We start from the raw sequence: 12,831 nt of genomic DNA, 5'->3' as shown, positions 1-12,831 counted from the left end.
ATTCCTTGACAAGCGTCTGCTCACAGACGCATGAGCTGCTTATCACCTGCGCCGGTAAGCCTCTTGTCGATGCTGGCTGTGTATCCGGATGTATGTTTTTTTTTTGGTACTTTCAACCTTCTGCATCTCGCCCAGCCCCTTGCTGACGCTGTTACTTGGACACAGGTATAACATTTACAAACGAGGCATCTGCACAGCTCGCACCTCCAGCACGAGCTGTGACAGTTGGCGCCCTTGCACCACAGACGTCTGCGGCAGCCATGCCACAGCATACCACAGCATCCCATGCCATCAAACACGCCAGCTGCTACATCGAGCTCTGGAGCTACCGCATCTAAGACACGCGAGCCTCTGTTGTCCACGCAGACCGAGGCAGCTGCTGCTGTCCATATGCCCAACACGCGAGCCTCTGTTGTCCACGCAGACTGAGGCAGCTGCTGCTGTCCATATGCCCAACATGCGAGCCTCTGTTGTCCACACAGACCGAGGCAGCTGCTGCTGTGCACATGCTCAACCACTCGCCGCCGACACCTTGCGATCCCACGGCCCCCAGAGACGGTTTTTCGTTTGGCACGAGGCGTCACTGACGTGCGCGACACCAGAATCAGAATCAGCCAGTCAGTAAACGTCGCGTCAGGCGCAGGCAGGTGCTAAATGCGTTTGCCACGTGGCGCGGTGAGCCTCCGTTGACGCCCACACCTCCGCCAATGGCAGCCGCCATGCGCAATGCAGCGCCGTTGGATCCAACGTCGCAGGATCAGCCACATCGTCAGAGATCAAAGGTAGGATGCCTACATTAGGACTCCAGCTTGTCGTGGAGCACATCGCACTGCTGTGCGCGCGATGTTGGAAACGCCTCACTGTTTGTGCGCGGCATTGAAATAGATTTCACAAAAACGGCTTCCAGACTTTTATGGATCCGCGAGGCCAGGATCGGCTGCCAGGGAAGACTGCGGTGACCTTTGCTGCAGTCACCGTGCTCCCCTCTGGCGTGTCAGCAACCATAGGGCAACCAAACGCTAACCCAGCAGATGATTGGAGAGAGCACAGCCACGAGCTGCAGCCATCGCACCGCAAGAAGAGGCAGTTGCGACTCGTACAACAACTGGCTGCCACGTCTGATGAACAAGATCCAGCAAGCCAAGCTTCGCAGCGCGAGTTTTCCACAACATCAAGTCATGTACACCCGGGCGCGCGCACCACGGGATGCGCGCCGGAGTGTGGGAGTGTTGCCGCTCTGCGTCCAACGCCTCCGGACTCGGGTCTCATTTTTCCTCTGTTCGGCCGTTGTAGCTATGTCGCGTCAGTGGGTGCCGTCCACTTTCAAACATCGGCCAAACAGAACAAAGGCATTGAAGAAATGTTCAAGGAACTCACCAAGAGTGTGTGCCCTTGTTCCTGGCCTGGCCCTCGTCTCTGTTCGCGGGCATCTCCTTTGCCCGACTCAACCCTGGCTGCACCTCACCGCTTATTTTTCGTGCACTGCCGTGGCCACGTTTGCAGCCATGCTCGCACAGCACGGTACCACGGACTCTGGGCGTCGACGACGAGATCCACACCGTGTTGAGGTGGAGGAAGACGGTGGCGCCTCTGCGCAGGCGGCAGCTGGTGATGGATGCTGCTAAAGCCCGTTGACTTGCCAACGATCGATTGTTCCTCCTTTGTTGATCGTTTGCATATGTGCCTGTTCTTGTCTTTCTTGGATCGCGCCACCTCCTGGACGCAGAAGAAGGGGATAATGCTTTTAGACGCCTGCCCGCGCACCAAACACGGCAACCGTGACAATGTGTCCAGCCAAAGGCGTTGACATTGCCCGCCTGCGTGATCCATGTCCAAGGGAGCGATGCTCTTCTCTTCTCTTTGTTCCTCGTTTTCTTTCCCGTGCGTGTGCTTTTCTCTGTTGCCCAGCCTTGGCGACCTTCCCCACGGGTTGTCGCCTTTGAGGCAACAGGGTGTGTTTAGGTTTCATTGCTGGCGTCTCTCTCCTGCAACTGGTCCGTCGTACGGACTTTGGAAAGGACCATGGTGGCGTGACGAGCTTACATGTTAATGTACTTCTTTGTGTCCTTCTGGCACCAGGTGCATGCATACCTGTCATTGTATCTCTGTCCATTCGTCTGCCGTGCCTTCTACCTCTTCTTTTCCCATCCACCTCCCCAAAAGAAACACCCCCTTTCACTCTGAATTCAATCTCCTTCCTCCAGTGCCCCAAAAGCCGGAGTTTAGCTCACCAGGGCAAACATTTTTGCCAGACTGTTCTAAACTGCTGTCCTTCAATGCTGTTTCCTCCAAATGAGCCGTTACCGGCGGCTGTCCCTCCCTCATTTCGAGAGTGCTTTTGCATGCAAGCGCTGCAAGCCAATCAGGTCGTTGGGAGAGCGCAGGGGGACGGGATACACAGGATCAATTTTTGGGATCAAAAAGCCTAGTATGTATGTACCATGCGCATAAGCGCTGCATCGGGTGGGGCAAAGCCCAGGTTGGATAACCTTGGATACATGGGCAGAAGGATGGGCGATGGACATACAGACGATGAAAACAGAAGCCCACATGGGTGCCCCCTTCGGACTCAAAAGAGTGCGAGCCAGCAAGGTGGAGAAAGGTATCACATCACACATTCGACGAGCGACAGCACAAGGTAAGGTCAAAAGTTCGGGAGGAGGAGGCAAAATCAAAGGACACAATCATCAAAAAGATGGAGCCCCACGAAACCAAGACAGTTCGGAAAGAGGGGGCGAGGTCGTTGCAGAATTACAGATCCGTCTCAAACCGCGCCGAGGGGCGCTTTGTTAAGCTCTGTGGGGTGGCTGGCGCGGCCAGCATGGCACCGGGACTCGGTCGTGAGGCCGATGGCGTGGTAGACATTTCCTGGGAATGACGGCGTGTGTTGTCAACCCCAGCCTCGGCCACGGCCATAAAGGCGTTGGGACGGGACGGCGGGCGTTTGCGGCGGAAGGAAAGCATTGATGTCTTGCGACGCATGCCCCGTTCAGGCGTTGGCGCGCTGGAGGCTGGCTTGCGCGCCAGCTCAAATCTAACAACATGCACAACAACATATGTGCCAAGTCATGAGCTCAGGGCGAAGTTGAGAAGTTTGTCTTTTTTTGCCTCGCGGGTGTTGCCACACGGAACCGCGTGGTTTGCGGCAGAGGCCTTGGATGGGACGAGCAACGAACCGGCGGGTCTCTGATGAGTACCATTCGGCAACGAGAACGGGCTTGACGTCATCCTCAAGCACCTAATGGGGGGATCCAGAAGAGCAGAAGAGTCGAAGGCATTTGTTGATGACTGTGTTGTAGTGAAGCAGACCCTTGGCCAGCCTGAAGGAGACGTACGATGCAGGTTTGAGTATCCGAAGTGGGGCCAAGTAGGAGCTTAGTTAAGGATCCCTGTTTAGCAATCTTGCCGGTCCTCTCATCAAAGCGCACAAAATGCAGCTCAAAGAGTGCCGGATCCTCACTGCACTCATAGCGCTCGAGCGCGCGGCGAATAACCTTTGTTGGAGCCGAAAGGTGCGGTGAGTGGGATGAGTCGATCGGGCAAGATGCCGTCTTCGCTAAGAACGACGGTGCTTGTACATAAGTGTGAAATTTATATGCACTGTGGAAGCTTGCTGGGCAGCAGGTCCGGTACCTCGGTGGTTGACGTGGAGGGGGTGGCCAAAATGGCCTTGTAGGTGGATCCTGGCGAGACCATGGCATCACCTAGGCGTGCAAAACAAGAAGGAGGAGGAGGAGAAGAAGAAGAAGAAGAAGAAGAAGAAGAAGAAGAAGAAGAAGAAGAAGAAGAAGAAGCGTGTTGATGGGGTGAGGGTGTATGCGTGTCGAGCCAATGCTCTTCGGGTCAAGGTCCGTGGTTGGGTTGGTTTTGACTTGAGCAACGGCTGGGGTCACAAACCTGCAAAGATGCGTAAAGAGACGGGGGTATCTTCGACAGAAGCCTTGGAGGGCGAAGGTAGCAGGGTACCCGGGTCATGCAGGCTTTTGTTCTTGAAAGCTTCCAAACTGGTCATGGCGCTGGTTCTGGCTGAGCTGAGAGAACAGCTAGCCGGGGACAACACCGAAAGAGCGAACCGCGCACCTCCACTGCACGATAAAAGCGAGGCAGGGACAACCAGTAGTGCGGGGCGCGTGACGGTCTGTCAGCCTCGCAAGGCGCTAGCAGTGTGCCTCAAGAACGCCCTCCTCGTGACGCCGACGGGACGTGGTATGGGCAGCCGATCCCACCCCCAAGCGTCCCTCCAATCAATCCTCGTATCCCACGCAAGCTCCACACCCGCACGTAAAGCCAAGAAGACAGGCACCCGTCCCAAGCTCGTGAGGACACCGACTGAATACACGACGACGACGACGATGACGGCGATGCTTGAAATTTATGAGAGATGAGAGAGATGAGAGAGAGAGAGAGAGAGAGAGAGAGAGAGAGAGAGCAACACGCTGTGAATGTTTGAGGGTTGAGGTTGCCGCGATACAATGACATCAGGTAGTTAGCGGATGATGTTACAACAGCTGTTGTCAACATACTTCCCACTCCATGAGCCAACTTTGGTCCGGATCTGACACACAGCACCGCATACGGAAAGAAAGATTTTTTTGATCATTTTGGCTGATTTTCCTATTGTTGTTCACACAGGTAAAAGAGAGAGAGAGAGAGAGAGAGAGAGAGAGAGAGTGAGTGTGTGTGTGTGTGAGATGAATGAGCTGGATCGAAACGGAGGAGGGGTCAGGGGTCGGGGCGACGGCGGGGCGGGTATCGCCTAGCAGGGCTGCGACTACAACGGTGCATGCATGAGGGAGAGGGGGTGGGGGGGGACTGGTTGCAATTTGAATGGGCTGCCTGCAAAGTTACGCCGGGTTTCAGGCAAGCGTCCAAAGGGGGGCGGGACTGGCCCAAGCGTGATGTGGCAGCTGATCGCTAGCCGCTCGCAGGGCAGGCTCTGTACGACGACGTATCTCTCTCCATCGCTCACCTTTGGTTGCAAACATGATTGTGGACCGGGCTGTAGGTCAAGTTTTTTTGTCGTGCGTGCAACAGACCCAGCTCATCATGGCGGATCAGGATCCCAAGGCGACAGCCACGGTACGGTGGCGCGGTGACCTTGCGCCCTCTTTTGAGTGCCTTCGTTTTGCAGAGGCATCACTCGTCGTTTGTGGTCCTTGTCTGGCATACTTTTAGGCTGCCGAGGCTGAAAAGACCGCAGAACAAGGCGTATGTTTGTGCCGTTCATATTGATGCATTGCGCTGCTCCAAAGCAGAAAAACATGCCAGCCTTCTAGCACTCATGCTCGGCCCATTGTTTGACGTTGGCAGGAGGGCTTTGTTGATGCCATTGAGCAGCGTCTTGCCGAGCTGCAGGCAGAGCAAGTGCGCGGTACCGTCTGGGGTTGGTTTCTGCTTTTGGGTCTCCAGCTTCCAAGCATACGCCACTCGGCACCCCCTTTTTTGGCTTAAGCATAGCTGACGGCTTGCACGCTTGGCCTGATCCAATCTTAGACAAACAATCCCGCGTTCTGGGCAAGGAGGGCATCAACGCCACCACCACGGAAGATGTGTCAACCACCGCAGCCACGGCTGCTGTCAAGGTAACCTGAACATCACTCTAAACATCACTCGACTCGCGCCTTGGTCTTGCAACTCACCCGGTTCTGTACACGCGTCGATGGGCCAATTTTGGTGTAGGTGGGTACATCGAGCGCTAAAACGGACACCGAGGGTGAGGAGATGTCCAAGGAGGATGTCAAGAAGATGCAGGCCATGTTGGGTGCGGCCAAATCCAAGGATTCAAAGGTCTATTCGGGTCTCGTCGACAAGGAGATGTGCGTTTGAATTTTTTTGAGCCCGATAAATCGGTCACCCTTTTTTTTTTTTTTCCCCTCGAGAAAAACGCCTCACTGTCCCAGACAGAGGTTACCACCAAGCAAGGCGCATTCTCATGTGATGGCGGAATGCGCTCTTGATGCTTAGCGTGATCAACCCAGGAGATGTCGATCCCCGTGCCACGCTTATTGTGGCAAACTGCAAAAACTGCACTTTTGAGATCAACTCGCTGTCCACCAAGATCTTTGTCCAATCATGCTCCAACATCAAGCTGGCTTGTAACGCCAAGGTCAGTCCGCATGGTTGTATGGGTCTGTTTATCAGGCAATACGGAGCCTTGGTCTGGAATTGACAGACGCACTGCGGGTTGAGTGCGAAGGAAAGAGAGTGAGGCGCTAGCTTCTGTTGGTTCGGTGATTAAATGGCTCGTTCTTGCGCCATTTCTACAGATTGTCACACACATGGTGGAAATGTACAAGTGCGAGAACATTGATGCGTCGTTCAAGGTGAAGATTGGCACCATGCAGCTGGATATGTCGTCGGACCTGAGTTTGAAGTTTGACCAGAAGGAGCATTTTGGGTACGCGGCTGTCCTTTTTGTATAGCGCTGCGAGCATCACATACACCGGCAGAGCCCCTCTGTGTTTCCGTTCTCGCTAGCACGTGTGAACGTGCGCTGCGTGATTCAGTTGACGCGCGTCGGTCTCATCTCATGCCCCCACTCGGTTGTGTGCGTCAGATGCATCATCTGGGCCGGCTGCCATCGCTTGAGCATGGCCTTTGGCGACAGTGACGACACCATCTTGACGGGCTTTGGAGACATGCAGGAGGATTACGCAGACCTGCACATTGAGCGCTCTCAGTTCAAGGTGTGTGTGTGTGTGTGTGAACTGGCCTCGTTGGCGTGTGCACACCTGCACGCATGGCCCAACCGCTTTGACCAATGGCTGCTCTTGTCTTTTGATTGGGCGGGACGCATAGCTTCATTTTGTCAACAACAAGCTGGTCAATGAAAAAGTCATTCGTCTGCCCAACGGCTTTCCCACGACCAAGCGTGAGAAGGATGCCTTTGAGGCACGCCAGGAGCGCAATTTGAAGGCCATGGCCGAGAAGATGGGCATCAATCTCCCCAACAAGCGAACGGAGGAGGTCCGGGTACGTGGCGTTGGTGCTTGGTGCTATTGGAGATGCTCGCCTGAGCGCACTCGCTTGCGCACTCGCATGTGTGTGTGCGCGCGTGCGCTTGTGCATGCATACGTGCTTTCTCAGATTCAGTCTATTCCAATCGTTTTAACGCCCTCACCTTTTGGTTGTGCGCAGGTGGGTCGCAATGAGCCCTGCTCTTGTGGCTCAGGCCGCAAGTACAAAAAGTGCTGCGGCGTCGGTGTGCCCGCCTAAGCAGCCACCACGGGAGCGCCTTGAGCGTACTAAACGGACCCAAAACGAGCTCAAATGCAACGCCCACGGATCAAGTAACATGCCCCTTTCCGAGCAGCTGAGACCAGGCGTCATATTTTCGAAAAACAACAAATCAAACGAAAGAGAGTCGTCGTGATCATCATCGCTTCAACGTCCTCATTCGCAGTGTTTGAGCACCAAGAGCTTGACACCACACAAAGGGCTGTAAGCGTCCAGTCTCAATGCTGCAGGAATCTACCTGTGACCTGGGAATTGGGTGGTGTGGGAGGGAACTCGGTGAGAGGCTTGTCAGGGCAGGACTTGCAACAACAAGTGGTAGAGCAGCAAAACCAGAGCGCGATTGTATCGCGGCGTCGGGCTTTCTTGCTGGCGTCGCGACGGATCAGTCGACTTCCAACTTGCGGCTCAGAGGGCTGACGACGTCTTGGTGTTGATCCCCAAACGCCAAAACTTGTCTTCGCTGGTCGTCGTCATCCCCATCTTCTTGAGTTTCCCCCTACGTGACATATCGAAATCATCCATACATACACTCGGTATGAAAAGCAACGTTGTTGACGCCTTTTAAGCTTCTGAGTTGGTCGTTCAATGCACCCTGACAGCGATCAGCTCGGTGCCTTGGACGACCGTGTGCTAAAATATTATCATCATTACAAGTCATGTCGAAGCGTGCGGCTGCAGGCCGGTGATGCTGTTGGAAGGGACTGTTGCGTGTGCAACACATCAGACTGATGTGATCATGTCATCTCATCACCCCCTTCAGTCCGGTCTCCTCCAGGGCCCGTCTATGCCCAAGCTCATCGTGACCGCCATGAAGGAGCAAGGCGGATTTCACGGGCAAGTATGCCTTGGATCGAGGCTGGGGAGGACCCGCCACCCATCTGATCCTCGTGCTAAGCCAAGTGTGTAATCTCACACGGAAAAAAAAAAAAAAAAGGGAAAGCGGTCATACACCCAATCGTCAGCGACCAAGCGATATTCAGGGGTGGCACTGGCAAGACATAGACATAGAGCTGTACCAGTCATCATCAACCTGTAGCCCTCCCCTGAATCCCACGGCCTCACCAGCAGTCACCCCGTTACCACCACGAGCCTGCCAGACCCGACTGCCATTTCAAACCCAACCCAACCCTCATTTTTTCCTCCGACTCCTCCTCACCCAACTCCCCCAGTTACACTTGGTCACACTTTTAAACCATTTAGCTCAAGGGTGTGTGTGTGTGTGTGTGTGTCTCTCTCTCTCTCTCTCTCTTTCTCATGCGTGTGGGGTTTGGCGGTGTCTCTCTCGTTCCGACCGCATCGATTGAGAGCTGTGCATTATCTCTGATCTGGCTTTTATCTTAGCTTGTGCTGGTGGAGCTGGAAGTGTGTTTCTCTTTTCGCCTCACCACCACAACCAACACCGCCCCCTCTCTCTCTTTCTCTCTCTCTCTCCTGCAGAGCTCTCTCTCTCTCTCTCTCTCTCTCTCTCGCTCTCTCTCTGTGCGCGGCGTTGTCGTCTCGTCATTGCACATTTGGCTGCCTCGTCACCCCCGCCGCCTTTGCTGCGTCGCCCTTGCTGCGTCGCCTTTGCTGCTTGCCTGTTTCTTCATCGCGGTGGCACGGCTTGCTATTGGTCTTTGGCGAAGCTCTCTGCTTTTCGCTCGTCGTCAGCGAGACTGGCTGGATTAGCTCCGCCTTTGTTGAATAGGACAGCGAGTGCTTCTGGCCGCCTTCCCGTCGCGCAATAAGTGCTGCTGCTGCTGCTGCTGCTGCTGCTATTCTTCATCTTCCAGCTTCGTGGTGCATCTTTGCTGATCCGACCTTCGGTACCTACTTACCTCTCTGACCATCAACCAGCCCACCCCCAGGCACTCAGCTCAGCTCAACCCAGCGCTCACGAGCGCCCTTTTCTGAGCGCTTTGAGTGGCCCAGGCGCCGCCGACACCGACAAGAATGGACGAGACCGACTTTGTCCCTCGACGACTGTCGCTCGAGATTCGCGAAACAATTCGCGGTGCGTGCCTTAAAAATCCGTGCCAAGCCAGCACCTCCCTCTTCCTCTCCCGGTCGTCGCACCCTCTCACTCACAATAATGGCGCCGATATGCCATGTTATAGATCACAACGCCGACGGGCAGCAGGTCGCTCTGACTATCCAGACGCTCCAGGAGCGGTTTGGCTATAGTGGCAACAAATGCGTGCGCGCGCTGTTTCGGGCTGCAGTCATCGAACCCAGCGTACTACTCGACATGACCGACTTTTTGACAGACCTCATCACCCACGAAAAGGAGCAACGACGCTCCGCCCGCAACTACCTTCGTGCACAACAAAACTTTTTCCATTGCCTTGAAAAGATGTTCCATAACCGCACGGCGCCCGCCAAACGCAACTCGAGCGAGGCCATGAACAAACTTGCCCTCCTTGCCTGCGGAGCCGCCCATCCCTCCTCGTCCTCCAACGAGTCGGGACTCATTCCACCTCTCTTTGGTGATGACTCTGTCAGCAGTGCCGACGACAGTCGCATCCAGGATGCTATTGAAACTCTCATTCCCGTCTACGTGCGTCTCCTTCCCGACCTCTACCGCCGTGGTGCCATCGAGGACTCGATTGTCTTGCGCTGGCACAAGCTTGGCTGCAACATCTCCAAGCACCTCTCAGACGCCGAGTCAGCCGCCTTGACTTCGGCCCTCGACGGCATTGCCGAATGGTTCCTTTCTGTCGCCGACTCGGATGACGAGGAGGACGAGGAAGACGCTATTCATCGCCTGCTTGAGGTTCCGGAGCACCACGACTCGGACCCGGAAAGCTCTAGCTGAGTCGCGTCAAGCATTCTCCACTTGCGTTCAACCGGCGAGCGCGCGGCCTCAATGTGCTCAGCCTCTTTTCTCAAAATTTTTATCCTACATTAGCCTCTACTTTGCGTGTGCGTGTGTGCGTGCGTGTGTGCGTGTATATGCTTCGTGGTCAATCATGTGAGCTACCGCTGAGCCTCGCGCGGCCAGTGCTCTGCGTTGGCACACACCCGAGTGTGTGTCTTGGTAGGATTGATGGACGGCTCCTCTTTCATAATCCTTGTTCGCCGTCTTACTGTCCTCTGTCGCTGGTTTTCACATTGTTATCTTTCCTAATCGACGCAATTCATCTTTTCACACAACAGAGTTATCATGACGGCGGGAGTAAGGAAATGACTGGGCGACCGAGGCAGCAACGATCTGATTTTGAGGCAAACTTTGATGTTTCAAGGTGAATAAATATACCGCATTTTCACAAAACTACCACAAAATTCAATCGATTTTGTTTGCATGATTCAATTAAAAAAAGGAAGAGGTTTGACATTCGACACAATTAAGCGGACTCGCCCGTAATTAGATGCAAAAACTCAAAAGAGACGACGTGATTAAGATGGCAGGGTGGTCCCACGCTTCATTGGGCGGGAGCTAGATTACTTGCGGTGGTAGTGACTCTTCATTGTGCTAGATGCCGAAAAGTCAACGGATGCGATATCCTAACATAGTTGTGGCACAGCACGCTCAGTTAGAAAGAAGCAAACAAACAAACAACGACCCCGCCAAACAAGCATTTCCGCTTCGCCTTTGGTCATCATCAAGCACCTACCATTTGCCCGCTTGCCCGCATACGATGAACTTGGTTGAGCTTCTGTTCCGTGAGAGCAATGTCCTCTAGCAAAGAATTGTTGGAGAGAACAGAAGAGCGCGAGCCAGAGCGAATGTAGGGCTGGTCGTGATTGGCATTTCCCTCCTCCTCGTGCAAGCTCTCATCAGCACCTCCCAGGCGGAGATATCCCGAATCAGCCTGCTCCTCAACCAAGTCCATGGAAGGCTCGGACCCAAAGTGAGCCATCGCGATGGACGATGGTCTCTCTGGCGAAGCTGAGGGTGTGTACGTGAAGTTGGCCGCTAAGAAAGGACGGGTCACATGGGAAAAAAAAGGCAATGAGGACACACAGGCACCATCATGCAAGTCAGGCGACAGCACACAACATACCAAATCCCGCCTTGGAGGTAGCTTGTTTCAGACGTTGACGTTGAGCCAGCAGGACCACAAGCAAGATGAGAATGGCCACAGCCAAGCTGCAAATCACAGCAATGGCTGCAGGCCCGCCAAGGCCAGCCTGCGAGCTCTGGCTACCCGCTGTTTGCCCGTTGCCCATTGGTAGTGACGTCGTATCAACTGCTGAGGTGGTTCCGCTCTGGCTGGGTATTGAGCTGGTTGAAGGCATCGGTGTAGTAGTTGTCGTAGTAGTAGTAGTAGTAGTAGTAGTTGTAGTTGTTGTAGTAGTTGTAGTAGTCGTGGTGGCGGCGACTGTTGTTGTCGTCGCCGTAGCGGTGGATTCAGGCTCTGATGCCGAGGTCGCGCTTTTGGAAGTTGAGGAATCTGAGGGCAAGTCAGAACGTGAAGTAGGAACATTTGTGGTAGTTGAAGTTGATGCAGTCGTAGGCACAGTCGCGGGCGTGGTTGTTGGTGCACCAAAAGCAGTCTCAAGATTCGTGTCGTCTGGCAGCCGTGCATAGCTGCCTGTATTGATGTCGTTCTGGAGGGACCCATCACTGATTGCTGCCCGAAGCTGAGTCAAAACTGTCTCTAGCGGTGGCCCAGCCATTGTTTCTAGAAGAACGCCCACTACAATGCTGCCTGGCTTGAAACGTACTTGACGCACGTGTTGGTCTCCAATCGTGGATGAGAATAGCGCCGTGATGGACTGGTTCACTTCGTGCGCCAAAGCTGAAAAGGCTCCGCTGGCTTCGTCATAGAGGGTCTCGCTGAAGGCACGATCGAGTTTGTATGACACGATGCTGGACTCCAAGGGCCGGCTTGTCCGGTCGTACTCGGTGTAGGCGACAATAGAGTTGCCACTAGTTGTTGCTTGCACGCCCAGTGCATCCACCGCCACAACGAATCGTGTATAGTAGCCGTGCGCTTGAACAAAAAGTTCAAAAATTTCAAACATTGATTTGGCAAGTTGGGCATTGCCGTGAGCGAGAGCAGGCTTCTGCTGGTGGGTCGAGCACGCAAGCAAGCACAACGCTTACCCGCTTCGAGTTGTTCAAAGTAGGCATTGCGAGTGGCATCCAAAGTCACGCTTGCAATAACCTGATCCAGGTCATCGTCATACAGATCCACGCGGCGCAGGAGAATGGGGCCCCTCGTTTCTGATACCAACGGCACGCGGAACTCGAGCGTATAGGGACCCGTCTATCCATGCCAGTAAATGAGTCATGAAGGAGTGTAGCTTTGGCCTGGGCACAAGTTCAGATCGGCGATACGATGGAGAAATGAAGAGAAAAAAACCTACCGCCACCAGTTCTGGAGGGCGAACGTCCAAGGGCGGCGCAGGCGCCGTCTGAACGGTAAAGAAATTAGTCCAGGCACCATACCCCTGAGCATTGCGGTGACGCAGGCGATAGCTGTATGTGGTGAACGGATTTAGTCCAGAGTCTACAAATGAAGACTGGTTCTGCTCGTTGCAGCACACGGCACTGCCGTTCCTTTGAATGTGTGTTGAGAGGACCATTTCCTCAGGCGCTGGTTCAGTCCAAAGTAGATGGAGCGACGTAGCTGCCACACTACTTGCACTCAGTGAGCTCGGCTAAGTACA

General features: G+C 54.4%; 3 protein-coding genes across 3 annotated transcripts in view; 1 reads left to right on the top strand and 2 right to left on the bottom strand.

The window, feature by feature from the left end:
• Positions 1-2,389: 2,389 nt before the first annotated feature.
• On the bottom strand, positions 2,390-4,521 carry MONBRDRAFT_33152 (uncharacterized protein; the record flags this gene model as incomplete). Its single annotated transcript, XM_001747278.1, has 6 exons — positions 2,390-3,034; positions 3,177-3,238; positions 3,336-3,494; positions 3,634-3,704; positions 3,898-4,043; positions 4,331-4,521. The coding sequence occupies 6 exons, from the start codon at positions 4,519-4,521 to the stop codon at positions 2,752-2,754; spliced, it is 912 nt and encodes a 303-aa protein (XP_001747330.1). The 3' UTR covers positions 2,390-2,751.
• Positions 4,522-4,983: 462 nt separating this feature from the next.
• Positions 4,984-10,366, top strand: MONBRDRAFT_33151 (uncharacterized protein; the record flags this gene model as incomplete). Its single annotated transcript, XM_001747376.1, has 15 exons — positions 4,984-5,079; positions 5,176-5,208; positions 5,311-5,383; positions 5,494-5,582; positions 5,680-5,816; positions 5,965-6,106; positions 6,267-6,397; positions 6,557-6,686; positions 6,799-6,972; positions 7,138-7,201; positions 7,403-7,512; positions 8,012-8,074; positions 8,437-8,545; positions 8,578-8,715; positions 9,333-10,366. The coding sequence occupies 15 exons, from the start codon at positions 4,984-4,986 to the stop codon at positions 10,028-10,030; spliced, it is 2,187 nt and encodes a 728-aa protein (XP_001747428.1). The 3' UTR covers positions 10,031-10,366.
• A 290-nt stretch (positions 10,367-10,656) lies between these two features.
• MONBRDRAFT_26942 (uncharacterized protein) overlaps positions 10,657-12,831 on the bottom strand; it is a gene marked incomplete at both ends in the record, with an annotated part of 7,130 nt that continues 4,955 nt past the window's right edge. The window contains 5 exons of the mRNA XM_001747277.1: positions 10,657-10,719; positions 10,830-11,131; positions 11,220-12,152; positions 12,266-12,428; positions 12,529-12,612. Coding sequence (XP_001747329.1) covers positions 10,657-10,719; positions 10,830-11,131; positions 11,220-12,152; positions 12,266-12,428; positions 12,529-12,612 — 1,545 coding nt within the window. The remainder of the gene's footprint in view (positions 10,720-10,829; positions 11,132-11,219; positions 12,153-12,265; positions 12,429-12,528; positions 12,613-12,831) is intronic.

This window comes from Monosiga brevicollis, genomic scaffold (genome assembly GCF_000002865.3).
Source record: "Monosiga brevicollis MX1 MONBRscaffold_16 genomic scaffold, whole genome shotgun sequence".
Lineage (NCBI taxonomy): Eukaryota > Choanoflagellata > Craspedida > Salpingoecidae > Monosiga > Monosiga brevicollis.
This window is presented reverse-complemented; position numbering and strand designations above follow the sequence as displayed.